At 44.5% G+C, this 26,575-nt stretch overlaps 1 protein-coding gene across 1 annotated transcript in view; it reads right to left on the minus strand.

Moving 5' to 3' along the window:
• Nucleotides 1–26,575, minus strand: part of LOC144141860 (myogenic-determination protein-like) — a 79,280-nt gene that overhangs the window by 37,319 nt on the left and 15,386 nt on the right. Inside the window, exons 3-4 of the mRNA XM_077673344.1 lie at nt 20,730–20,858; nt 5,356–5,434 (exon numbers count right to left, since the gene is read on the minus strand). Of these exons, the coding sequence (XP_077529470.1) occupies nt 5,356–5,434; nt 20,730–20,858 (208 nt within the window). The remainder of the gene's footprint in view (nt 1–5,355; nt 5,435–20,729; nt 20,859–26,575) is intronic.

Here is a 26,575-nt window from a genome sequence, read left to right on the forward strand (position 1 = left end):
TGGTACTCCGGTAGATTACCAGGACTAGAGAGCGCATGCGTGCGCGGGAAGTGCGCGGAGGGCGGCCCTCCGAGGAACGAATGCGCCGGTTTCGCGAGGCATGGGCGACCGTCCCCGTAGAACGAATGCGCGCCCTCCCAGTGGGGTCCCGGCACCCGCCGCTCTAGCGCTTGCGCCCGCTAGCCGCTATGCTATAACTCACTAATAAAGGATGCATTGCCCTTAAGGTATGCACTTCAAGGGGTTACTATGTAAGATACGTGAACCACGTTAAACATTTGAATGTTCTTGTCAATATTAGGCTAGTTGTAGTGCGGGCGAACAGTGTCAAAAGGTCGCTTCTGTTGTAAGATCAAAAAGACATGTTCAAAGGCGTCTCAAATACAGGGAAGCGAAGCTTGCTAAATAAATCAAAATTTCGTTCTCCAAATATTGGTAGACCAGGCGAAAATATGTAAAGGAAAATGTATGTTCTTGGAAAATGTATGTTCTTTACGACTTTTTAAATATATTTCAGCATTTGCTATAACAGTTCGAGACACCTAAATTTATAGCTTTTTTTATCAGGAATGTCTTTTCCAAAACTATGTCTGGCGGCAGTGCAAAACAATAAAAAAATAAAACACATTACGTCTGTTTTACAAAGCTTCGCACAGAACAAAGCACATTTTAATGCAGCGCGAATATAAACGTGATTACCTTATTTAAAGCAAATTTTTAAAAACGCGAGCACCGTACCTGTTCGCTGGAGTAATTATGTACGCGACTAATAAAAGCACCCTTGACTCAGAGACAACGGAATCACGGTTCCTTGCTTCGCGAGCCCCGAGACCCCAATGCACGCAGCACGCTCCATGCCGAAAACAGAGCACGCACCTACTACGAAAGTATCGTCGAGAGAGGTGGCCCGCTCAAACTCCCCGCCGCGGGCGGATGTGTGAGAGGAGCTTCCTCTCCGTCACGGCTAATCACGGCGCTGGGAGACGAGTGTCGGCCATAGGGGGTTACTCGCCGCCGACGCGCCAGCGTGTAGCGTCAGGATAGCACCTTTCTCTGCAGCCACCGCACGACAAAGGGGGAGCTTTGAATCAAGCCACGTGGCCGTCTTCTTTTACTCAAGCAAATTCCAAATAAAAGGAGCTGCAGAGGCCAACCACGGCTTCCATGGCAAGAAGCTGTATGACGAAATCAAGAATACATTGTGTTACTAGACGAGATACAAAAATGCAGGCAGAAACCGCCGGATGCTCCTACATATAATGTTTGCCGAACGTGAAGACGGAAGATTTGCTGGAGTACAAAGGAAAAATAACAGCCTAACGGTTTCTCTCGCTATGACAATGTCTGGCTTTGTTATAAGTGGTAACTCTTAAAATAAGGGGATTATTTCTCATGTCCATGCAGGGGAGTAGTAACAGTAAAAACCTGAATATCGTGTCACTTCCAATAAAGGGATTTCGTTAAAATGGTTTGACTGTACGCTTTCACGATCTACTGGTTAGGCAGATCTATACAAGTAACGACCGCTATACATCTGGCTCTCTTTGTTTCTTGCCCTCACTATGTCTCTCTCTCTCTCTCATATATATATATATGTATATATATATATCGAACCGAACGTAAAACCCCAAAATTGTTGCATCTCATGCTCCGCGCGTCAAATTTCCCTTTCATTTTGTAACAGCAAAATCTGTAATAATATTCCGCAATGTAGAACACGGAGCGATGGCCGGGGGTCAGGCGGTATGATGAGATACTGATTGTAATGCACATATCCGGTATAGCTATCGCCGAAAGAATTACAGTGCTCAGAGCAATAATGCAGTGACTGAGCGTTAACTGAAGCTTACTTCTAACAACAGTGTGGCTTACACATTCGATAAGGTGACAGCTAAAATTATTCAAGGTTACCAAATATTCTAATTCATTGGTAGTATTTATGTGCCTGTTGTAGGATTTTTTCTGTTTAGATACAACTACAAAAATTGTGCGCCATTGGTGTTAAGCGCTGGTGTTTGAACGCGCCAGTACGCAGGCCTAAATTTAAGGCTTCAAAGTTAGCGTGCTTGGCGATTCCGTAGCGATGATTGCGATTTCAACAAAGAAGGAAAGGGCAGAAAATACATAACACCATCACATCTCTTGGCGGTGGCTTTATGAATTGATTGATTGTGGGGTTTAACGCGCCGACGCAACGCAGGCGATGAGGCGCGCCGTAGTGGAGGGCTCCGGATTAATTTTGACCACCTGGGGTTCTTTATCGTGCGCCGAAATCTCGTACACACCGGCGTTTTTGCTTTTCGCCTCCATCAGAAAAGCGGCCGCCGCGGCCGGGGGCTTTATGAATATCCCCGGCCCATGACTCGAACGTCTACGACATGTCAAGAGTGGTCGACCAGCGTGAAACTCTTTTAAGCTTCCTATGGCCAAAAGACTGCAAGAACATTAACCCTCGCTATGCATGTAGCGACGGCGTCTGCATGCTATGCATGTATTCTGGAGGTCGTGGGTTCGGATCCCACCCGGCGGTCCTTTTTTTCCACTTTCTTTCTTTCTTCCAAAAATTTTTATCTGTTTCATTGACCTACTGCATCGTCCCCTTTGCTTTCCTTGGCATTCTAGGCGGCCAATCCTTATTTCTGTATTATTTCAACGAGGCCTTCATTTCCCATTCTGATTCGTATATATCTATCTATCTATCCATCTATCTATCTATCTATCTATATATATATAGATATATATCTATATACATATATATATATATATATATATATATATATATATATATATACATATATATATATATATATATATATATATATATATATATATATATATATATATATATATATATATATATATATATATATATATATATATATATATATATATATATATATATATATATATATATATATATATATATATATATATATATAAATATATATATATATATATATATATATATATATAAATATATATATATATATATATTGTAAGGGGGATTATAGCTGGGGACCGGCAAGACGCTTGGAAAGAGGCAGAGACCAGAGACGGGTAAGGCAGCGCAGACCGATGTCTCGGTACGTTCTCTTAGAGCGAGCAACGCGATGCTGACCGTGCCTCTTCATCTCTCGCGCAGCACCTTACACCTGCCATCATCATGCAGCCCATAGTAGTCCTTCCTCCGGTACATACCCCGTCGGTTGTACAGGGGAGATTGGCGCACACTAACCGCAAGGTATGTCGTCGTGTCGGAGACTACTATCTCCAGTACAATACATATATATATATATAAGTAAGTTTGGCTATATATATATAGCCAAATTTGTACTTTTCAGAACCGGAAGTTCTGCGTGGCCGACCACCACTAAATCCCAATAAATTCTTCAGGTGGGTAAAGCCTGCCATCTGCCTTCAAAAACTAGTTTTCGAGTCGTTCACCAGATGCCTCCGCGGATACTAAAAAACGGGCAAGCCCTTCAAGGGTCGTTTATATTGGGGATTTTAAACTGAACCAATTTGGCGCAATTATGCCATCGTAATCGCAAGTGCTCGTGGTTGGGTTCAGCAGCCAAGTGCTTGTTTAGTGAACGCGCGCTGACTGAAACGTGTTATTTGCCCCTTTGAAAATTGCTCCTACTCTGGCTCGGTGCCATAAAAAAGGTAGAATCTCGTTAGATTATAGTTTTTCCCTAATTGAAGTTTCTTAATTGTTTCGATCAGCAGAATACGCGAGTATAGAGGAACCAAAAGGATTTTCGAGCGTGTAGGACAGCAGGTGTCGCACACACAAGCTGTTTTTTTTTCAGATGTAAGAATATTTAAATGTATTACATTTGAGTTCAACATCATGAAGACATACTGCAATGAGCACACAATGCCGTAAATTTGCGTTGGCGTAAAACATTACTTCGAATGTACATTTTTCAGACAAGGTCTTCAAGACGGTTTGTAATTGTGACGCCATTTTTCTTAAACGCATTCAGCCTTCATTATAAATTGTTGTACACATTACTGAACCTCAACAAGTAGGCGTATTCATTATGTTACTTTTCCTTAGGATGTGGACACGACCTCACTCTCCACTCAATACAATGTAACGGGTCGGTTGTCATCCACTCAAACGTAACAATATCGCCTGCGTCACCCGGTGGGACATGCAGCCATTTAACGAAATTTTTGAAGTACGTTGGTTGGCGGGTAATAAAGGATCTATAAAGGCGAACTGGTAAATGAAGGATGAAGGTGTCATACAGAAAATTCCGCTTTTCTCCGCGCATTTCCTACCCACCTTCATAGCGATGTGACGTGTTGTAAATTTTGCCGCAACAAAACGAGAAACTAAATCAACAGGGGCGTGCGCACACTTGCGGTGGGCTTCCCTACCATCTTCAGTACTGTGACCCCTCAATATAATGTGGCGAGGAAGCTAAACCTGCCACGCTCCCTTGTAGTTTCAGGTTGTGCTGCTTCGCATTCACACGTAGGCTACGGAGCGTACACACTGAACACGTTTGATGCGCCGCAACAGTCACAATGGCTGCAATGACTACACTGTATATCGTTTTTATAATGTCTAGATGGGTTCAATAAATTCTGAAGACCAGAACGCATCTGCTCTCTAATTCAAGCGCAGTAGCACATTATAGATCAAAGAGCAGGGATATTGACAAGTTAACGAATGCTCGAGACAAGATAGGGAGTTCGAATAAACTTTACTAAACTAAGCAACAATGGTTGGTGAGCCTCAAAGATGCTGCTTCACACATTGTAGTCAATATTCATTGTAAGTTCTGCCGCAGTTTTGTGTGTACCAGAATTGTTTTCTTGTCCTGAAAAGGTCCACGAGAAGGAGGAAGACTTTTTGTTTTCGGACAACAACTGTAGACGCGAGCTTACGTTTTGATGTGTCCAGAAAGCTTGTGGGTGTCCCATATCACTGCTGCAGAAGCGCCCTCACTGCGTCGCTATCCGCAAGAGTTTGCTCAGCTGTGAATATGCCTTTGAGTTCAAGGTTTTTTGTTCCTAGTCCTCTGCCGACAACAAGCACTAGCGAAACAATGCAGAAATACAAGTCTGGCTACTGGGCAATCATTACGTTCACTGGTAAGTAACCACCCCATCTTTTTTGTCGACCGACTGAAACAAAGCCCACACACACCCATATACATATATATATATATATATATATATATATATATATATATATATATATATATATATATATATATATATATATATATATATTCATCTTTAACGGCGGCATGCAACCCTTTCGGTGAATGTAACATCAGCCGGACTTCACCTATCCGGAAAGCGTGAATTAGCAACGATACCAAATAATTTACTCACTATCAATGGCGCTGAATGTGCTCTGGTGAATGCCGTCTGACAGGGGGCTCCAGTTGCGCCTTGTGTCATTTTCTATCCTCTGTAAACAAAAAAAACACAATGGAAAGGTGGGAAAGCGTGCTTTTATCGAAACATTCAATTTTTTATGAAAAGTTTTGACGGATATAATAATGGGGCGTGAGGAGTGACGGGGTGATAACCAAACTCTGGGAAAGTGGCAGGGTACTTACGCAGAGCACGTTTTTGTTGCTGGCTGTAATGTAATCGATGTGCGGCGTCATAAGAAAGCTGGGTACTAGATACTCCGCCGTTAACAGAACACGTGAGAACGCACCTCGAGGAGTGCTCGGCATCGTCCAGGCTTGCGCTTGGTGATCGCAAAAAATACCAAGAAAACAGTTTAGGTGCGTTCTGGAATCCAGGAGAGAGCATTAGAGAGCACGCACTACTTATGCTTATTTCGCCAAGCCGGTTACCGCTGGCTCTAGCGCGTGCTCACGCGTTTAACTTTGGGAGAAATGTGAAAGCCTGCGCACAAAATGGTCCGCGCCTGGCAGTCGCTCAAGAGGATGGCGACGATGTAGATGTATATTACGACGCCTACAACTACCACAGTGAAAAGCGACGACTGCATATGTAAATAACAATTTCAAGCGTTATTGAATGCGCTGTGCTGTGTCCTCCAGTGCTTAAATAGAAAGAAACCCTTAAGCTTCGCTGTGGTTCAAGCCCTGCGCGATTTAGTTCGGTCTTCGCCAATTTTTATGCGATATTACTAAAACGGAAAATATCTCTTGTAATTCGCCACAAGCAGCCGGTGCATTCACTAGAATCGCGCATGATTAAACTTAGGTTCAAGTCGAACATATAATGATATTTATCATTGAAACTTAATGCAGTAGTTCAGGCAGTACTCACAACGTCACAATTGTGACGTTGTGAGTACAGCCGAAATAATTATATAGCAACGACAACTGTTTATTTCAGAAACGGGAAAGCAGAAATTGGATACCATAGTTTTAAAGGTAGTATCAGGAGAAAATACAAGCTTCAATCATCTATTTTATTCTGTACAGACGGGCTTTGACCATCCGATATCATTGCAACAGAAACGCTTTCGCTGTAGTTTGTTCAGTGGTGAATAAAGAAGTAATACATCAGGAAATACTACAAGGATCAATCATCCGCGAGGTCGCATGTCAATTCAGTGAACAAGGGATGTTTTACTTCTAGAACGCAAAGGATATGGCTAAACGAAAAATATAGAAGGAAAACGTGAGGACCCACGATGCCCATTCCCGCGGTGCCCCTACGCTTTTAGAAGACTATTATTGGTTATTGGTGGCTTCCCACAAAAGCTACCACCATTAACCATCGTTCTCTAGATGTATTGGAAAATCTTTTATGTTTTGTCGTATCCCATCTATGGTTGCATTGAGTTTACGCAGAGGTTGCTCAGTTATAGTGACCTCAACAAATACGTGTGCTGACGATACGGATGGCATAATCTTGCGTTTGTCCAAATTATTACGGTTTCTACGTAAAAGACAATCCTTATGGGGCGAATTAGTAAAATTGAATTATGAAAACATCGCTCTTGCAAAAAATCAAACAGTTTTACGCTGACTTTGTTGCCCTTTGCAATTTTCGATGTCACAAAATAAAATAAAATGAGCTTCGTTTCATGGTTGGAGAGCCTACTAGAGAATATTGCGTAATCTGCTTCAAGGATACGCGCATCACATTCCAGGTATATAAATTGTTGGCTTGTTTCTCTATCAAAGGTTATGCTTTCTCTTTCGGGCGGGAAACGGAAGGGGCTCAAAATCTTCTTGACGCACGTTCAGGTGCGATTGCTGGAACGCCTGTTCAAGATTTCTTGTGTCTGTTATTGTGGTGTCCGGTTTAATGCAACCATAGAAACGGGCAATTAGAAGAAAGTTAATTGCGCTTAAAATTTTCTATGATAACAGTTCATTGTAGCCTGTTATTATTTGCTTGAGAAACAACGTAGCGTGCTCTGTTTTGTGTGTGTGTGCTCTGGTATAGGTGGCGAGATGACCGACTACGAAGAACAAGGAGTAGGCAATGAGAACAAACATTTTAAAATAGAATTACTAACACATGCGCTGCTTCTCTGACAATACTTTTCTGCTCAAGACATAACCTTCAACGTGAAAAACAAATTTTTTAGGTGACTACGCTTTGTTAACAAAAGTACGCTCTCAAGCTTTTAAAACAAAGGGAAAAATTTCAAAGATAAATAACATAAATGACACGCTACGCAGTTGAACCTAAAGTGCTAGCAACTAAAATACCCGCAGGCAAGTTATATTTTAAGTATTCCTTATGACAGGTATTGTTCATATCCGGAGGACTGAAAGTTCCAATGCGTAAACGCTGGTAAAATGTGTGAAGTCATAAACACAGCGTTCCGAAAATGGTGTTCGCTACGACCTGGTTTGTTTATTAAAGAAAAACCCGGTTACACTCCTGTACAAGGTAAATCTGTTAAAAATTTCCTGATGCTACAAACAATCGTGTTCGCTATTTTTCCCTCTTTTTGTTTCCATGGGATTCTAAAAGTTACATTAAAAAAAAACCGTTTAAAATTCTGCCTGTCATGCGGTCGAAGGGTTTAACGCCAATGTTTTTATTATTAGGTAAATGAATTTTAGTCGTAAAAATTGCTGTGTTACACCAAAAAAATATCTCTTCGGTTGGAGTTGGGGTTTTGGGGGGAATAATTTTTTCGCTGTTAAGACCAAATCCCACATCGAATCGGTTCGCGAACCAGTTCGCAAGCTTGAACGGGTTCGCAAATCGGTCCACAAAGATTATTTATAACCCAAGTGTGAGAACAGTTTACTTCATAGTTCGGAGGAACCGTTCCCCAGAAACACATTAGGTTTATTCTAAGACGGCATTGTCCCATTATCCATGATGTCAATCTTAATCTATAAGAATTAGGCTAGATAATTTCGAAAATGAATTAAATTGTTGCCTTTCACTAGGCGTTTTTCCCCAGCCCTTATTAGGTCATATGGACATATTTATTAAATTCGCAGCCACAGACCAGAATCTCCGCTGAAATTAATAACTGATAGATGTAGTGGTGCCTCCAGGCTTGGTTTACCGTACGTTTTGATTTTTAACATGCAGTTCACGAGCTGATATTTGCTCGCCACATTACATCAGCACTGAGGTTGGGTAGATTAAAACTTCAGGGCTTTAAATACGTAGTATTACTTTTGGTGAAAATAAACACCCTACGGGATCCAAAATAGCTTACAGCGAGTTACCACAGCCTGTTTTTTCAAGAATTTGTAGAATACGGTTTACTTTGCTTTAACGGTTACTTTAGCGTACAATACAGAGCATGTATGTAGACACAGTTTGTGGAATAGCGCCGACCGCGATCTTAAGCGATTTCGGTACAGAACTGCATTTTACGGCCGAAAAACAGGGTTCTCCCTCAATTGATGTACCAATAACAATATACAAAAACATTTACGAAATTAGGAAAGTTGGCTACAATGGGTAAACATTCTTGCAGCAGTACTCTTATGTTAAGAGGCCCTCAGAGTCAGCATCCCCTCTCCACGGCCGTAAATTGAGAAGGGGGGGGGTGTTTTACCCGAACTACCGGAGTATAATTTACGAGGCATAATCGAAGGTTTAATATCACAGTGTTAAAGCAGCGTGTATTCGTCTGTATTCGATGAAACTACGAAATGCCAAAAGTAGGTACTTTTAGAGCGACGGTTGCTGTTGCACGGTGACGCCATCGGGTGCCTCTCTTTCAATATTTTCATCATTACACGGGCTTATTCTTCTACGAGGCAGTGGGTGCTTCTCCCTCAGAACAACAAGAAAAGGCAGAAACAGGTCAAGTGAGATAGTATTAACTACCGCGTAGAGAGGTATAGATGTCCTCCACCTGAGCAATCCCTCAACAATATTCAGGAATCCACTTTAAACGAAGACGATCTCCTTCCGTAGATTACCATTGATTTATCAAGAAGGTTACCTACCCTAAGGCTCATCATATTGTCACGAAGACAAGGACGACGCAGTTGTCTTGCAGGAGAAACAAGTTTATTGGAGCGAACTTGTGCTCCCCTAACAACTCAAAAGAATACAGAGGCGGCGAAGCAGCGGTCAACAAAGTGACTTGCGTCAGCGAGCGTCGCAGAATCGAATGCCCCGGCGTCCGCACTGCAGGCTTTTTATCTTTCGGCGCGCGTGGTTCTCGAAACGTCGATTCACATCGAGAACATAGTAGATCCAAGAAGATTATTCTGGGCTGTTCACGTTAGATCGGAATGCTCTCCCTATCACGACAGATAACACATGCGGCACAGAAAGAAAGAATGGAACACGCGCTTCCCTTGGCGCAGAGATAACAAGACCGGCGCAGCCGGGCGGTAAAAGCAAAACACAAATAAACAAACCCAATGTATGGTTCGCGGCATTACCCCCCCTCTAAGAGTGCATCGACCCGATGCTAACATAAGCGACAGTCCGAAAAAATGAAAATAAAAGTTCATCATCGTCCGTAGAAAGGTTTTAGGCGAACCACGTGGACGACCTCAGGCCGCCTGCATCGTCGTGATGTGCCGGAGTCACCATCAGGGACCACTTCGTAGGTAAGTTGGCCAACACGTCGTAGAATCTGGTAGGGTCCGAAATAGCGTCGCAGGAGCTTCTCACTGAGTCCGCGTCGTCGGATGGGAGTCCAAACCCACACACGATCCCCTGGTTGGTACTCGGCGTCTCGGCGTCGGAGGTTGTAGCGGCCCGCATCCACCAGCTGCTGGTCCGTTATACGAACTCGAGCGAGCTGGCGGGCCTCCTCCGCACGTTGAAGATATCCGTGGACGTCGGCGTTGAGGTCGTCGTCTTCTACGTGCGGAAGCATGGCGTCGAGCATCGTAGTTGGCCTTCTACCGTAGACAAGCTCGAACGGCGTCAGCTGCGTCGTCTCCTGGATAGCCGTGTTGTACGCAAACGTGACATACGGGAGCACTTCGTCCCAAGTCTTATGTTCAACGTCAACGTACATTGACAGCATATCTGCGATTGTCTTGTTCAGACGTTCTGTTAGTCCGTTCGCTTGGGGGTGGTACGCCGTCGTTCTTCGGTGATCCGTGTTGCTGTAGCGTAATACTCCTTGCATCAGCTCCGCAATAAATGCCGTTCCGCGGTCGGTGATTAGGACTTCCGGGGCTCCATGTGGCAGCACAACTTGGCTTATAAAGAACTTTGCCACTTCTTGTGCAGTCCCCCTCGGAAGAGCGGCGGTCTCTGCGTAGCGCGTCATGTAGTCTGTCGCTACGACAATCCACTTGTTCTGTGATCGTGACGTAGGGAACGGGCCTAAAAGGTCCATTCCAATCTGTTGAAATGGTCTCGATGGGACGGCGATCGGTTGCAGAAGTCCGGTGGGTCTTGTCGGCGGTGTTTTTCGTCGCTGGCAGTCACGGCAGCTCCGGACGTAGTGGGTGACGTCAGAGGTAAGGCCGGGCCAGTAGTACCTCGCCTTGATTTTTCCAATAGTGCGGGCTGTGCCGAGATGTCCGGAAGACGGGTCGTCATGGCACGCTTCCAAAATTTCGTCACGAAGGTCCGCGGGGATGACGAGAAGGTAATTCGCTCTTGTTCCGGGGCTGAAATTCTTCTTCACGAGGACGGAGTTTCTCAGGCTGAATGCTGGTAAGCTGCGTTTGAAGGTCCTAGGAACGGCAACGTTACGTCCTTCGAGGTAGTCGATCATTACTCGCAAGTCGGGGTCGGCACGCTGCTGGGCGGCTAGGTCGCTCTCCGTAACAACCCCGAAGAACGCACTGTCTTCATCGGAGTCTTGTGGTGGTGGGTCGGGCTCCATCTTCGGTTATTATTCGGTGCTTCGCTAGAGGGGTCTGACGTAGTTTTGCGCTCGACGAAAAACATTCGCTATAGCGACGCAGCAAAGCCAATAACTTGTTCCGTTGTTCTTGCGGTAGCGCCGGATTCACGTCGAAAGGCTGCGGGAGCTTGAAGGTTTCTACGGGTGTGCGTTCAAAGTCGGCGACCGCGATCACGTCACTTGCTTCTTGCGCTTCTTCGAGGAATGCAATTGCCGCGCCCTTGTTTAAATGCTGGTACTCCTCGGTGAAATTCGTAACCAAAATGTGGGATTGGTGTTCCTTGAAGCGCGCAATGCCTCTAGCGACCGACACACCACGGTTGAGAAGCACCCTTTGATCGGTGTCTACGATAGCGTCGACGTCAGGAGCAGCATCTTCACAGTAGACTGCGACCATCAAGCTTGCGCGGGGTGGCAGGGTGACATGATCATCGGCAATCCTTACAGCAGCACGTCGTTCGGGGTTCGGTTCCGGCGTCATGGAGTGATTGGGGGAAAAAGTTATTGACTTGGTCTGCAGATCGATTATTGCACCGTTGTCCATCAAAAAGTCCATTCCAAGAATTACGTCGCGGGAGCAGTTAGGCAGAATGACGAACGCCGCAGGGTACGTTGTGCCGTCTATGGTGACGCGCGATGTGCACGTTCCACTTGGCGTCACGAGGTGGCCTCCTGCTGTGCGTATGTGCGGACCGTCCCATCTGGTCATAACTTTCTTCAGTTTAGACGCAAATGGTCCGCTCATTACCGAATAGTCAGCTCCCGTGTCTACGAGGGCGACTACGTCAAAGCCGTCGATGGACACCTTGACGTCAGATGCAGTCTTCCTCGAGTTCCGGGTTCGTCGGGGCGTCGTATCTCTGCTTGTACGTGTTGACGGTTGGGCACTGTGCATCGTCGTTGTCGTCGTCTTCTCAACGGACGTCTGGGTCCAGTCGGGTGCGCGTCGCGGCGTATAGCTGTCGTCGTGTACGGGAGTCTCGTCAGGTCTGTGTCGGGTCGTCGGGATGAGGGCATGTTGTGAGTCACTGTCTTCCGCGAGTCGTTGCGTCGTTGGAGGGTTTTCATTTTTCCGCGATCGTGCAACTTTACCTCCAGAAGTTGCTGCTTTTAGTTTCCCCCGCGTGGGCAGGGGGACCTTCCACGTGAGAACTCAGCATTGCTACGGCGGTTCGGCGACTGGTATGGGTAGGGTGACGGCGAACGGTTGAAACGGGCTGGTCGACGGCTGGTATTGGACAGGTACTCTTCGATCTCCGATGGGCGTTGGCCAGTTCGGGGGCGGGGTGCGTCGACGGAGAACCCTCGCAAACCGAGCCTCCTGTAGGGGCAGCGACGGTAGACGTGGTCGGCCTCTCCGCAGTGGTAGCACAGCGGACGATTGTCGGACGTTCGCCACACGTCGGTCTTCCTTGGGGCAGGGGGTTGCGCCGCAGGTGGTCGGGCCGGCGAGAGGGGACGACGGTACGGAGCCTCGTGACGATAGGGTGCAGGTGGGCAAGGGCGATGTACAGCAGCCGCGTAGGTCATGGCTTGCGGCTCGCGAGGTGCTACTGGCGTCGTTGAAGTTCCCAGCGCTTGCTGCACTTCTTCTCTAATGACGTCGGTAAGAGAAGCGACTTGTGGTTGCGGCGGCGTCGGGAGCAGTTTCCGCAGCTCCTCCCTCACTATTTCGCGGATAGTGTCGCGTAGTGAGTCGGAGTTGATAGCGCTGGCACCAAGCGTCTCCGAAACCAGCGCATTGATCGGGCGGTCGTACTGCCTCGTTCGGATTTCGAGCGTCTTCTCCATCGCGGCGGCCTCAGACGCGAATTCGGACACGGTCTTGGGGGGGTTGCGAACAAGGCACGCGAAGAGCTCTTGCTTCACACCTCGCATCAGAAACCGTAGTTTCTTTTCTTCCGTCATTCCAGGGTCCGCACGGCGGAAAAGTCGCTTCATTTCCTCGACGAAGATTACGACTCCTTCGTTCGGGTGTTGCGTTCGAGTTTCCAGTAAAATCGCAGCTCGTTCTTTTCTCACCACGGTCGTGAAGGTCTTAAGGAACTCGCTTTTGAATTGCGTCCAGTCGGTCAAGGCACTCTCGTGGTTTTCAAACCAAGTTCGGGCTGCATCCTCCAAGTAAAAGAAAACATGCCGGAAGGTTTCTTCATCGTCCCACCTGTTGAAGATCCGCACGCGCTCCAGCTTCTCCAACCATTCCTCTGGATCTTCAGCGGGGGCTCCCCGGAACGATGGCGGTTCCCGGGGCTGCTGCAGCATGATTGGCGACGTTGTTTCTTGTACCATGGTGTTGGTTGCAGCGTTCCTTCTCTTTGGCCCTTCTGGCATCAAACCGAACTCGGGTGGTAAACCTTGCAGGCGGAGGCTGGCTCTTGTTGGACTGGCTTGGCGGCTTCCCGAGGCTGCAGTGGGCATGAAGGGTGCGTACCCCGCACCTCCACCAGATGTCACGAAGACAAGGACGACGCAGTTGTCTTGCAGGAGAAACAAGTTTATTGGAGCGAACTTGTGCTCCCCTAACAACTCAAAAGAATACAGAGGCGGCGAAGCAGCGGTCAACAAAGTGACTTGCGTCAGCGAGCGTCGCAGAATCGAATGCCCCGGCGTCCGCACTGCAGGCTTTTTATCTTTCGGCGCGCGTGGTTCTCGAAACGTCGATTCACATCGAGAACATAGTAGATCCAAGAAGATTATTCTGGGCTGTTCACGTTAGATCGGAATGCTCTCCCTATCACGACAGATAACACATGCGGCACAGAAAGAAAGAATGGAACACGCGCTTCCCTTGGCGCAGAGATAACAAGACCGGCGCAGCCGGGCGGTAAAAGCAAAACACAAATAAACAAACCCAATGTATGGTTCGCGGCAATATCAAGTCAAAAGAGCCTATTTAGCTACTATTCTATCGTTTCCCCGAGAACCTTCTTTGTTGCGGTCTACCACAACCACATATAGAGCAAGGGGAGGGTTCAATCCTGAGCACCGACCCGTCGATGCAAGTTTTGACAGTGAGAAGTTGTTTCGAACGTGATATTTTTGGCAAGTGTGGTCTCGTCATCACACCCAGAAATCAGTGACCGACAGTTTCATCCTCATTTTATGACGCAAATAAATATTTATTCATTCATTCATAATCGGGCCAAAATAGTCAATCGACCAAGTATAAAGGGCTAAGAAAAATGGTGCCTCAACCTTTAGGTTTTTTGTTGTGTGTATAAAAGTAAAATACTACGCAACATATTTATCAAAAATCTATTGTTTTATATTTTATCGTTCCTTTTGTGTAGATGCTGAACGGCTAGACTTGTTCATGTAAGCGTAAATGCTATGTTTCATATCTCCTGCACGTAGCTGAGAATGCGATTTTCTTCGGGTGACTAGGAGCAACATACGATTTCAATATTGGTACGCAGTTATTTCGTCAAGTTGCGACCACTATAGACAGGACGTTGGTTGTGTTGCGGTTGATGTAAGAGTAAAAGTCCATGGACGATCGCGAAGCTCACGGTACATAACGATGAAAAAATCCGCGGAAAACGTTCACCCCGCTACAGAAACAGCAAATGGCTTAATTGTTTCGTCATAAACTGGTAAAAATTATTTATTTTTCCCGTTGACAACCCACTGGGCTCAGCTTGGTAAAAAAAACCTCTACGGGCTTGGGATCACTTTGGGCAAAAATATCTTTCCACAACCTGTTTTCGTTTCGGTGACATTTTGGTTTAACAAATTTTGTAGCGTTTCCAAGTTCATTTCGTTTATTTGTTTTGGATATAATTTACTGTGGTCACAATGTAGGCAAGCTGATTTACCTAAGTCATTTACCTAATAATAAAACCATTGGCGTTAAACCGATCGACCGCATGACACGCGGAATTTTAAACGGTCTTTTTAATGTAACTTTTCGAATCCTATGGAAACAAAAAGACGGAAAAACAGCGACTAAGTGTATTGTTGTATACGCAGAAACACTACCACAAAACTAGGAAAACGTAAAAACTGCATGATATACAGATCTAGTTAGAATACCCGAGTACTAATTTGTGGAGTAGAATAAATTCTGTGCGTGTGTTTGCGACCAGGAAGCTGCTGTTATAATTCGTACATGTCTTCCGGCTAACAAGGAATGCCAAAATACTATAACCGTTGGGGCAACTGCGCTGGAGGGCGCATGTGTAAGACAAAGTAAAAAAAAATTCAACTTTCACTGCAGAGTTTATTTCATTAGGTCATACATAGCCTTTGTTGCACACAGTAAAATATTGAGACATACAGTCCTAATAGATTTGCGTAGCAATATTGTTTAACAGAATAGATGAGTTTTCCAAACCAGCACAAGAACCCAGGACGGGCTGTGAAGCTAAAATTTAATTACGTGCTTCTTACGAAATTAGAAAACTGAGTACGTTAGAGGTTAAAGTGTGCATCCTAGTCACGAAGAGGTAAATTTTAGGTTTTATTCGTGAAATAATAAAGTATTCGAGAAGGAACCATAGGTCTGATCTAAGCTAATACGGTGAAGACGAGATACAATACGTCTGCTAAACTTCAGTGTCGGTGCATCAATCGGAAGGACATTTTGATATCTGGTGCTTGACATTAGTGCTCAGTGCGTTGTGAAGGCAACTGCCATCAGACAAAAAAAAATACTTCCACCGAAAAAAACCTAGGTAACTGGAGAAACTAAATTCACAACATCTCTTCGCGAAAAACACTGCACTGGAGGTAAACGGGCACCCCTGCCTAAAACACACGATACTTCCGCATGGCTGCGTGACCGCCAAGAAATTCAAACGAAGCACTAGACAAATGTGACTCCCCAGCCGCATCGCCAAGACAGTCTTATGCAAGAGGAACAAACCATTTCACTCTGCTTGTTAAAATTTAAACTGCGATTTGTTGTAAAGAGCATGGACAACTGACAGTTACCGATCATGCTGAAACCTATACTTCGAATGAACGGTATCCTTGCTTCCGCCTTGCTTCAGCCTTGCTTAAGTTTAACCATAGCTTCATAAACACACGAAAACGCAACAAAACTATTCTCTCACATGCGGCAAGAAGACACTGCAAATATTGCCGACTTTATCAACCACTGATTACGCCAGCTATCAAAAGAAACATTGTCCTAATATTAGAGCTAAACCTTTTCCTCTACCGGTGGAAGAAACCACAGACGTTACGTTTTCCTTTAAGGATACAAGAACGTCCTCCAACTTGTGAGGGTAAGATCCGCAGCTAGTAGGTAGTAGGCGTAAGTGGGAAGAAAAAAGGTCATCATCCAAGGGCAGCCTGAGTTATTTACATGAGCGTACGCACTGTTCTCTTGGAGGTGGGAACAAGAGTTGGCGTTGTGACTAAACTGCCGCTGTTCAACATAATACAAGAGAAGCCACAGACAGGCTCGGGAGAAGTGGAACTACTCTCCATCATCCCAGAGATGCTGCTATTTCTAGAAGCCGGTCGCGCAGGCGGTGATGACAACACCGGCGCTGTGCTCGTCGAGGAGAAGAAAGCAACGCCTAGAAGCAGCGTCTTCCAGGACGACTCCCAGGAGCGCCATTAACAACGATAACATGTCACCAAGCACCGACCATTTTTTAAGCGGTGCGAGATCACTAGTTAAATTTAGCTGCACTTCCGAATGCATATGAAGAAGTTTTGTAATCATTGACCGATGTAGATGATGAACACTAGAAGAAGGTTAGATTGGATGCATTATTTAAGGTGAAACAGCGATTCCTACGATCTTTAAAAAAGTAGACACATGCAGAACGGACGGTGAGGCTGTCTTTTTTGTGTAACATACAATTTTTTGAGTGATATACAAGTAGTGATGGCGAGTACTGTTCTGGCCGGCTTTTGAGCTCAATAACACAAACAAACATTCAGCGTGTAGGCTGACGTTACGGATGAGAATGGAGCTAGATTTTGTCTGCAATTTTTATCAGATTTAGTCCTCTCATTTTTCGTGATTTGAGATGTGAATATTTTTGAACTAATTTATATTTTCACGCTACCTGAGATATTAGTCTGGAGCAAGTGATGTGACCAAGAGTGACGGTTTCGTTTATATTATGTAGCTCTTAATTATCAGTTCCCTAAATATGTAGAGTGTGTATTTTTCTCAAGATATGTACTTCGGGCATATTTTACTTCTCAGAATTGTGGCAATTTAAGTGACGTTTAAGCAGTGACTATAGGCCGTGCGAAACGTTATCAATTACCACTGTGGCACTAAGGTGCAGTCGAATAAGGATTAAGTAAGCAAAATTTGTCAGGACCTTCTTTCAATTTTGAATCTGACAGGCTCCTCGAATTTATAGTATTGCAGCAATAGAGTAAAGTAAAATACATATACCCGATGAAAAATTCTTTCTCCAAAAGAGAGCACAAAAACCAGTAATTTTGCACGACGTGCCAAATTCACTAACTATAATTTGTAAACTCTGCAAATGCATTTTAGGGGCAAAGGGCAGTGTTCTTTACTTAGGCATGTGATAGAGCCGGTGATATTTACTCACTCATACTCCGAGGGAATCTCACCCATTACCGCTGCAACTAGCCCAAGATGTAGCTTTTGTAGCTGCAACGTGAAATTGATTGATTGATTATGGGGTTTAACGCGCCGACGCAACGCAGGCGATGAGGCGCGCCGCAGTGGAGGGCTCCGGATTAATTTTGACCACCTGGGGATCTTTAACGTGCGCTGAAATCTCGAACACACGGGCGTTTTTGCTTTTCGCCTCCATCAGAAAAGCGGCCGCCGCAGCCGGGAATCGAACCCGCGACCTCGTGCTCAGCAGCGCAACGCCTTAGCCACTGAGCCACCGCGGCGGGTTGCAACGTGAAATACCAATTCCGCAATCTTTTTCATCCCATTGAGGTAGTACGTCTATATTTACTATCCTTATATATAGGATCAAAATGTATGCCTAATATCATAGGGATAATATCTGAAAGCCGCAGGTTTCTAGTTTCCCTTTTTATTCCATCCCGTCCACTGTTGCATTGCAGCAAGTATATTGGTGATGGGTACAAAAATTATCAATCAACCATAAAATGCAACTTCGTTTTAGCTGGTCATAGCAGTAGGTTGTTTCCCACCGCTCGGAGAGGGAATCAATCCTAAAGGAATAATTGAAGTAACATTCCTTCCCGAAACCCCTACAGATCAATAAATTTTCTAATTGGCAGATGACTCCAATATAAGACTCGGTATGCAAAGATAAATGCAGATTTACTATTCCAGGTAGCCTTTTTTCTTTATTGTTAGTTAACAACGCAGATTTAACTCTGATATTGTGGTGGCAAGCAATAACCGATGTAGTAGCGCTAGTAAGTACCAGGCAGCAGTACCCAGTCCTGGCAGCGGCAGTTATACTTGTGATCCTGAAAGAACCAAAAAGCAAAAGAGCGCAAGTGTCGAAAGTATTGTTCTACAACTGGGATGTAGAAATTATTCCGCGCTCTTCTATTACCGCAGCTCTCATAGCGTAAAGGTTGCTTTGGTGTAAACACCGTAAAATTTAAATTTGAACTCTCCCAAACAAGCGCAAAATCCGCAACCACATTCGGGCATAAGACGGTACAATCTGTGTTCATTCATAGCATATTAACAAGATAATAGGTAAACGTTCAACAAGGCAACTGTACGTTACTTTGTAGAAAAAGGCGACACCTGAGCCCGGAAAGATATTAGGTAGGTAGCAGACTAGGAATTTGGTGGAAGCAAATAGGCTCTATCTGTAAGTGCAAAAATGCTTACTATTATTTCGCTTCTTACATCTGCCAGATGTTATTTGTAGGTTGCTTAAAGGCGATTGCGGCTAAGCTAGTAGTCATTTCACGGCAGCTGGCCAAAATACTTCCAAAGGGTGACCGTTCCTGTCACGCGCCACGAGATGAAAGCCAAGAGAACCCGACCCCCACGTAGACAAAACCCCTGCAATTTCTGCGCGTTCCAGTAGCAGGATTACTTGCACCAAATATAAGGGGAGGTTGACTTTTACAAAGTAACAAACATCGCTTTGGGAATGTTCAAAACTTCAGCAGAATAAATTGTTACGTGGCGGCATAAGTGATGAGGCGTGTATTGTTCATGGTGAAATGGGCTATTTTCAAAGTAATGAGATCGACGCATTTACAGTATGTACAGATGCGTCTTAAGTAATTGGACCAAGAATTTGTGAATATCCACAAGTATTTCTCTTACTAGCTTTATGACAGTCAATACCGCTTTACAGGAAGCTTTCTCTTTAAGGAAATAGTCTTTTAAGCGCATGCCAGTGCCACCAGGCAGTTTCTTAAAGATGAAATACTTGCAAATTTACAAGACCGTGTTCCAATTACTCTTCATTGCACCTGTACACGGCGGCCATCCCATAGCACGCGCCGACTCCACGCCACCCACTCCTTCGTCATCGTCGTCATTGTCGTCATTGACGATGGTGTGCCACGGCCCCATTGCGTATTGCCGGCCATGTTCCGTAATAATATTTCACGGTATTAGTAGTCCCAAAGCTTAGAAAAGGCCGGTACCACACTTCACAGGAGCGAGTCGTTGAAAATCATGAATGTTGTCCGATTTACAATTTACCGCCAACATAATGATGACGCCACAGGAACCGGCAACGAAGCAAACGCAAAAAGAGTTGGGAACCTACGCTCTCGATATTAAAACTGCTTCCCCATGCACGGCTTATATGTCGGTGTTCATTGCTCAAATAAACGCTCAAGATTAGTCCTCCCACTGCGTATCAGATATTTTCTACTCTTTATTTGCCCTTCTAAGTGAATTCGAAAAAAACTTTCTTGTGAATGGCAACGGCTAAAAGTTTGCCTCTGAGGTATTGACAATGCTTTGCAGTTTTTATAGCCGTAATGCAACCACGTTCAACTTTTTTATTTGCATTCCCAAAATTTGTTAATATCCCTTTCAGACAGTCAGAATAGGGAACATTCAATTTGATTATTTAATGAGTAGGTCACCAAAAAACATTAAATTGATACAGCGCCCTCCTGAAACAGTAAGGGTTTCAGAGATTACAAGTATTTAGAAAAAAAAACCCAGAACGCTTCAGCTTAACATTCAGTCGTGGATCGCAATAGCCTGTCAGGATTCTCCCGCTTCCCATAAAAAGCTTTTTCAACTGATGCCTACATTACAGTTTAGCTGGAGCTTATGTAGGGAAGAACGCGTTACAATCATGGGTGCTTACAATTATAGAAACGCCTTACAATTATAGAGACGCCTTACAATTATAGAAACAGAATTTCGACGGGAATGTTCGCTCCCGCATATTTATTTCTAAATGGTCACCGCTTCCCACGACGCCGACTTTTTGGTGATTCCGGGCATTAAAACTATGCCTTAAAAATAGGGTCGAACATATCGACACGATTGAATTAAAGAAAGGGAAGCATGCACGGCACGACTTTGCGCACAGGAAGAATGAGTTACCTGAGGTGTGATCTCGGTGTTAGGCTTAGATGTCTCGAAAAGCCTACTCTTGCTTCGCGCTCCATCAGCTGCTTCCAATAAGTCTTCCAGTCCTTCGATATACTCGATGGCATTCCGCAGAATTTCAACCTGCACAAAAGGAGTAAATATAAGATATATTGATAGTGAGGGCACCATTTCTTTCCTGCTCAACGTTAAATATTTGTTTACACTGTGAATAAACTTCACTAATAGAAACAATAATAACCATAGAAATTTTCCGTATATTAGAAAGCTTTTTCTGGTGGCCATCAAGAGTTTCCATACTTCGGGAAACCAGCTTCACTGCATAGCAGAACACGCGCAATGCTGAAACAAAATCCGCCTATTTGCTACAAGAAATATTTGGCGAATAATATTATCTTCATACGGGAACATCAAAATTATCCGAACAGTTTTTGAACATTTATAAAGCCTCTTTAGGGAACAGAATAAGAATTAGTGCTAATGCTGATAACTTCATTTAACGCTAAAGCGAAAGCCTAAATGGATTTTTTTATCTGCCCTGAGCGTTCTGCCGAACGTTGCAGCCGCGCCACTTACGACTTAACCAGCCCTTTGTACACCATTCTACAAAGCTCGTTGCGCTCCTTTGCCGTCCCCATTTGAGGCGTTTTGTTCTAAATAAGGCAGATCCACCTCACTTTCGTGTCAAAAACAAGCGGAAGTTTGTTACCGCACAAAAATGCAACGCTGTCAAACCTATTATATGATATATTTTACATGTCAGCTAGGAGAAGTTTATGGTCATCAGTAACAAAAAGTTATGCTGTTAATTTGAGCAACAATGGAGTGATAAGCTTGCATTTGCTCATATTGAACTGAAAAACTCAAGTTGATGTGGCATACGTAGAAAACTTTGTTGAATATAACTTTGGAGAATGGTGCAATTAGGTTTGAGCGGAAAAGGCATTAAACATATGCAGACTGGTTCCAAGAACAGTAGAACTGTTCATGGAGGGCAGGTGAGTCATCTTTGCACCATTAGATGCTCTTTTTGAATTCTTGCCTAGGATAATGTTCTTAGACACGCCTGAACGCACTCACGAATTGGGCAGGCTTTTCAGTGCCTTGCCATGAATTTCTAAAGCGTTTCACAAGAAGGCTGTTCATATCATCTTCACCTTAATGAAGTGGTTTGTATCCACAGTGTGGTGTGTGGGGAGGGAGGCGGGGATTTCCCAGGGCTTGTAAGTGGCAGCTATTTAGTTAGGTACTAAAACGGTAAATATAGGAGTAAAATATAACCAAAGCTACTCCTAGGGACAGCAGCGTCAGATGAAATCATTGTTTCATTGTTTCAATGAAATCTGTTTCGTTTCGTTCACTTCTGCCGTTCACCTTTCGCCGATCTTTCGCCGATCTCCTAATGGCCGTCGACCTTGAGTACAGCGGCTTTGACTTTGTATTGAAATGCCGCTTTCACTGCGAATTTACGCCAACAAACCAAACTTTCGTTTTAACATTTACCTGACCTTCGTATTGCTACTGAACGACAAGATGGCTAAAATAAACGAGTGAAAATGTGTGCATCAACATTCTTTTCAGGAGCCTGAATCCACAAACGAAACTCTTAGCGTGTTAGCCTTGGAGAGCCTAGGGCCAAGCGCACACCAGTTTGCTCAATTGCTCTTTTCATGAGCATCTTGCCGGCTTTCATTCGTATTTAAACTACTGAAAAGTGAAAAGTTCCCCTATTGAAAGTTAGGTATATGCTCAGTTATAGAAATATGTAATTTATGCAGAGTATGCTCATCCGAAGCATTACGTAAAAAGACCTTTTCTTTTGCAGACACAACGAATCCAACAATTTCTCGTAAAATCAACGGTTCTCACCGTTGTTGCGTTCAATCATCGCGTGGCGGGCCTCCAGCTGGATAAGCAGCTTCAGCTGTTCTTACGTGCGCAGCAGGCTGCACGGGCCGAGTACGTTGTGTGCCCAGTGAAGCAGTTCACTATAATATTTAGTCTTGCTCAAAGTAAACAATCTTTTCTCCTCTCCTGCACCCAATAACTGCGAAGTCATGCTCCATATCTTCCCTCATACTTCGTGCATACGCACAATACAGCAGGAATATGAAATTATGTTTTACGGAGTAAAAAAAAATTCTCAAATGTTTCTAACATTGTTCTATTCTACATAGATGCTTTCTACAAAAAAATGATTTTTGCCTTACGGACTGGTTACAGACTAAGCAGGAAATTCATTTGCAAAAGTATTCATATTCATCATCACGGTACTCCACCATGATTATTACCTTCTGCCGTCGCCTTGGAAGAGACCTAGCGACGCGCACAAAATAAATGTGGCTTCCGTTGCAAAAAGATGTCTGGTGCCGTCTAACTCTTGCATGGCATGGGCTCTACAGCTGGTGACCCGCGTGCATGGCCCGATTGCCATTGCACTTCATCGCCCAGAAATCGGGTGCAGCGCCTTCCACTGACTCTTGTAGCTATTCTGTGCGGCCAAAAACCGGCATTGTTTTTGACTGTCGAGTTGGATTACTGTTTGACGCTGCGGCTCATTAGTTTTTTTCTTCGATACGCCAGGGCAGTCATTACCTGCAAGTGATTATGTGTAGAGATTACGCATGCCCCGCCGGCAGCTGCAGCCTAACAATACGCAGCCACGTGACGTTTACATCACGTAGGACCTTTGCAATGCGAGCCACGTTTGCGTTCTCAGCGACACTGTAAGTACGCATCTCCAACTTTGCTTCGAAGGCCCATTCCCTGTACGGTAGCGTCACTCATCAGCCTACCGCGGGCACATCAGCTGCTACCGTGACACGATCGCTTTTCAGAAGCTCCAGCCTGCTTACATGACAAATAGAGCTCTCGACGCTCCTCAAGTAACAGAGGCTCTAAGCGCGCCAAAAATCTCGGATGCGCGCTCTATTGCTTGGCACGTTCATTCGCGAGTGCTGTGCGAAAGATCGTTCTCTCATTACTGACTGTATTGGACACTCTCCGGCATCGCACGTGAGGGGCAACCTGTACGTAATGATTCGGCTGCGTTTTCTCTCTTATTGCTCGAACGCGCTCCGCTCTCGGAGAGAGCAAGTTTTGGACATATTAATCGCCACTGCACGCCACCATCATCATCACCTACCCTGTGAATACCAGAAAAAGGCTATGCACGCGCAGAGAATAAATAAGGGTTCCACTGGGCCAAGACGTTCTGTGCCATTTCTGTCTTGCCTGGCATGCGCTTTGCAATATAAATATAAAATAGTTTTGGAGGATGTGGATTTTGAAATATACCACGAAGGCCTGTTGGCTACATATGAAGCGAGTCGTGTGAAGCGCTACGTTCGGACAGTGAGACAAACAAGGAGAAAATTCTGTACAATGTCACCATACAATGCTTACGGAATAAACAATACGAATAGATGCTTTATTCCCTGTTATACATTTTATAACGGGGCTGTGAACATGCGACGAATATGCGCCGCGCACTTGACAGAAGCAGCAAGCGCAAAAATAAGAATAAGCTCCGGTGCACCCGTGACACAGATACATGATACAGATGCTAAAAGTAGATAGGTGGACCCTGAATACACAGCACGTGTTAATAATCATTGTGTTTATGGAGCCGGATGACTTGACACGATGCGGACGGCACTTCTGACTCTGTGATTAGTCGCGCATAAAAGGCCTTCAGCCAGGAGCCGAGAGAGGAAACACACTGAACCAGGCCACGGACGAAACCTATCACATAGTATATTGCTGCATGTGTGATTGCGTGCGAAGGTTATATTGCAAATTTGGTGCGTGTATTGGTGCGTGTATTTGGCAAGCAGCCGTTACTAATTCGGCATTTTTGACGCGTGCAGTGAATTTTCTCCGGGACAGGGTGTCGGAACAAAATGTCTTTTGTTCCGAGTTATATTTCGTTCCGTAAATGAAAGTCCTGCTCCGCATCAGCTCCGGAAAAAAATAATGGTTTTTAACGGTTCAAGCCGGTTCGTATTTGCACGCCAGAAAAATTGCAACGTGTGAACCTATGTTGACAAAGCTTCAGAATTATGAAATTATGTTAGAAGGATTAAGGGAGGCATATATTTTTCTGAAAAAATGTTGGTTAAATAGATGGAATGCCCACAAAATATCCGAGGGCCCTTTATCTCTCCCTGTTGTACAACTTTTAGTGGCGCAGTTGCGAATGACGCTCTAGGGTCCACACTGCTTCACAGAAACTACATGCCGGCAGTCCACAACCTGGCACACCGGTTTGATTGTATTGCCAAACATTGCATTTTTATTCTGCAGTCTTGAGCCACGCTTCAGAATTTCCGGGTTTATTCTCGTATAACACGCTCACTACAAGCATTCCGTACGGCTAATATGGGTATTTAAATGACAGAATATAGAAACATAAATACAAATAGGTCAGTTAATCAGGAAGTGTAAATTAAATAATAAATTAATTTGTTAATAATGAATTAAATAATTATTACATAAATGAATAAATAAATAAATAAATAAGGTCCTGACTTCTGAATTGCACTCAGTTGCGAGCGGCGATCACTCGATGAGTTCACCATTGCGCGTATCAAAGCAGAAGTAAAGAGTACGGAAGCAGGTAACAAGCCTGCTGAAAGACAAAGGGCGCCGACTACACGACAATAAATTTATGACAGCGCATCCATGGCAATATCCCACCTCCTTGCAAAGGAAGTTGAAATGAATCCTGAAATACCAAAATTTTCACACAAACCAAAACCTGAAACTAATTTATTCTGTTTCGCTTCACAGCGCAATAAAAAACAACGTTACGTTTTCGGTTTCCTTCCGGCCAAAAATATCATTTTTTTGTTTTTCGGTTCCGGTGTTCAATTCCTTCCGAAACCCATATTGTGAGCAATCCTGACAAAATATATAACGCTTTCAGAGTAAAACGCTGTAACACAGCCAAAGACTTGTGGGTTTATGAAATGAATGACGGGGGCCTTTGTCATAGGATGGTGAATAATATTGACGCCGGCTTTAAGTCTTTTCAAGAAAAACTTAACAGCAGACTGATACTTGAATTCGGTACTTGTTTTCCGGGGAACTATCAGTAGCCAGCCAACTGCAATATGTATTGACTCCTTGGGGAAAACTATCAAAGAACACATTACCTAGATCTAAGGCCCTTATAACACGCCTAATCATATTGTGCTGCAAGAAGGTGTGACCACAAAAAAAGTAACCAATAAATACAGCGAACTTTCCGGTTCCGCTCAGCCCAACGTCACCAAGGATGACAAAAAAGATGTATCAACAACAAAATAATCACGCACCACTGCATCCTATGGCATGAGGCGTTCTGCTACTGAGCAAAATAGCGGTTTTCGTCCAACGTGCCGCAGCGGTTTTGGTGAAGAACGTAAAAAACGAAAACGCCCGCTCGTCGAGATATTTTTCATATTGAATAGTGGTTATGCAAACAAAACCTATCTGTGCCACCGACACTGCGGCGTGGCTCATAGCCCAAGGATTCCTTCTTTGGGCGAAACACCCACAATTTGAGGTTCAAACAATAATCACACAGCACCGTTATGCGATCTCCAGGAAAGACAAACAATACCGCTGCACAAACGCGCGTACTAGCGGCAGATCTGGCGGTCGCCACCAAACGCTCCCGCTCTTTGGTGAGATCGTTGAATCAGCGCGTCAAAGTGGTTGATGGGTTGTTGCTTACCCTGCTGCGGCGAGTTAAACGGGGTGACTACCCTGTCACCTGTCGCTACACAGGACGTCATTTTAGACCGCAAATGGAACTTTTTAACGGCGGAGCTCTTTAGGACGAGCAATGTTCGTCT

This window comes from Haemaphysalis longicornis, unplaced genomic scaffold (genome assembly GCF_048455015.1).
Source record: "Haemaphysalis longicornis isolate Haplotype H1 unplaced genomic scaffold, Haemaphysalis longicornis Haplotype H1 scaffold_6, whole genome shotgun sequence".
Classification (NCBI taxonomy): Eukaryota; Metazoa; Arthropoda; class Arachnida; order Ixodida; family Ixodidae; genus Haemaphysalis; species Haemaphysalis longicornis.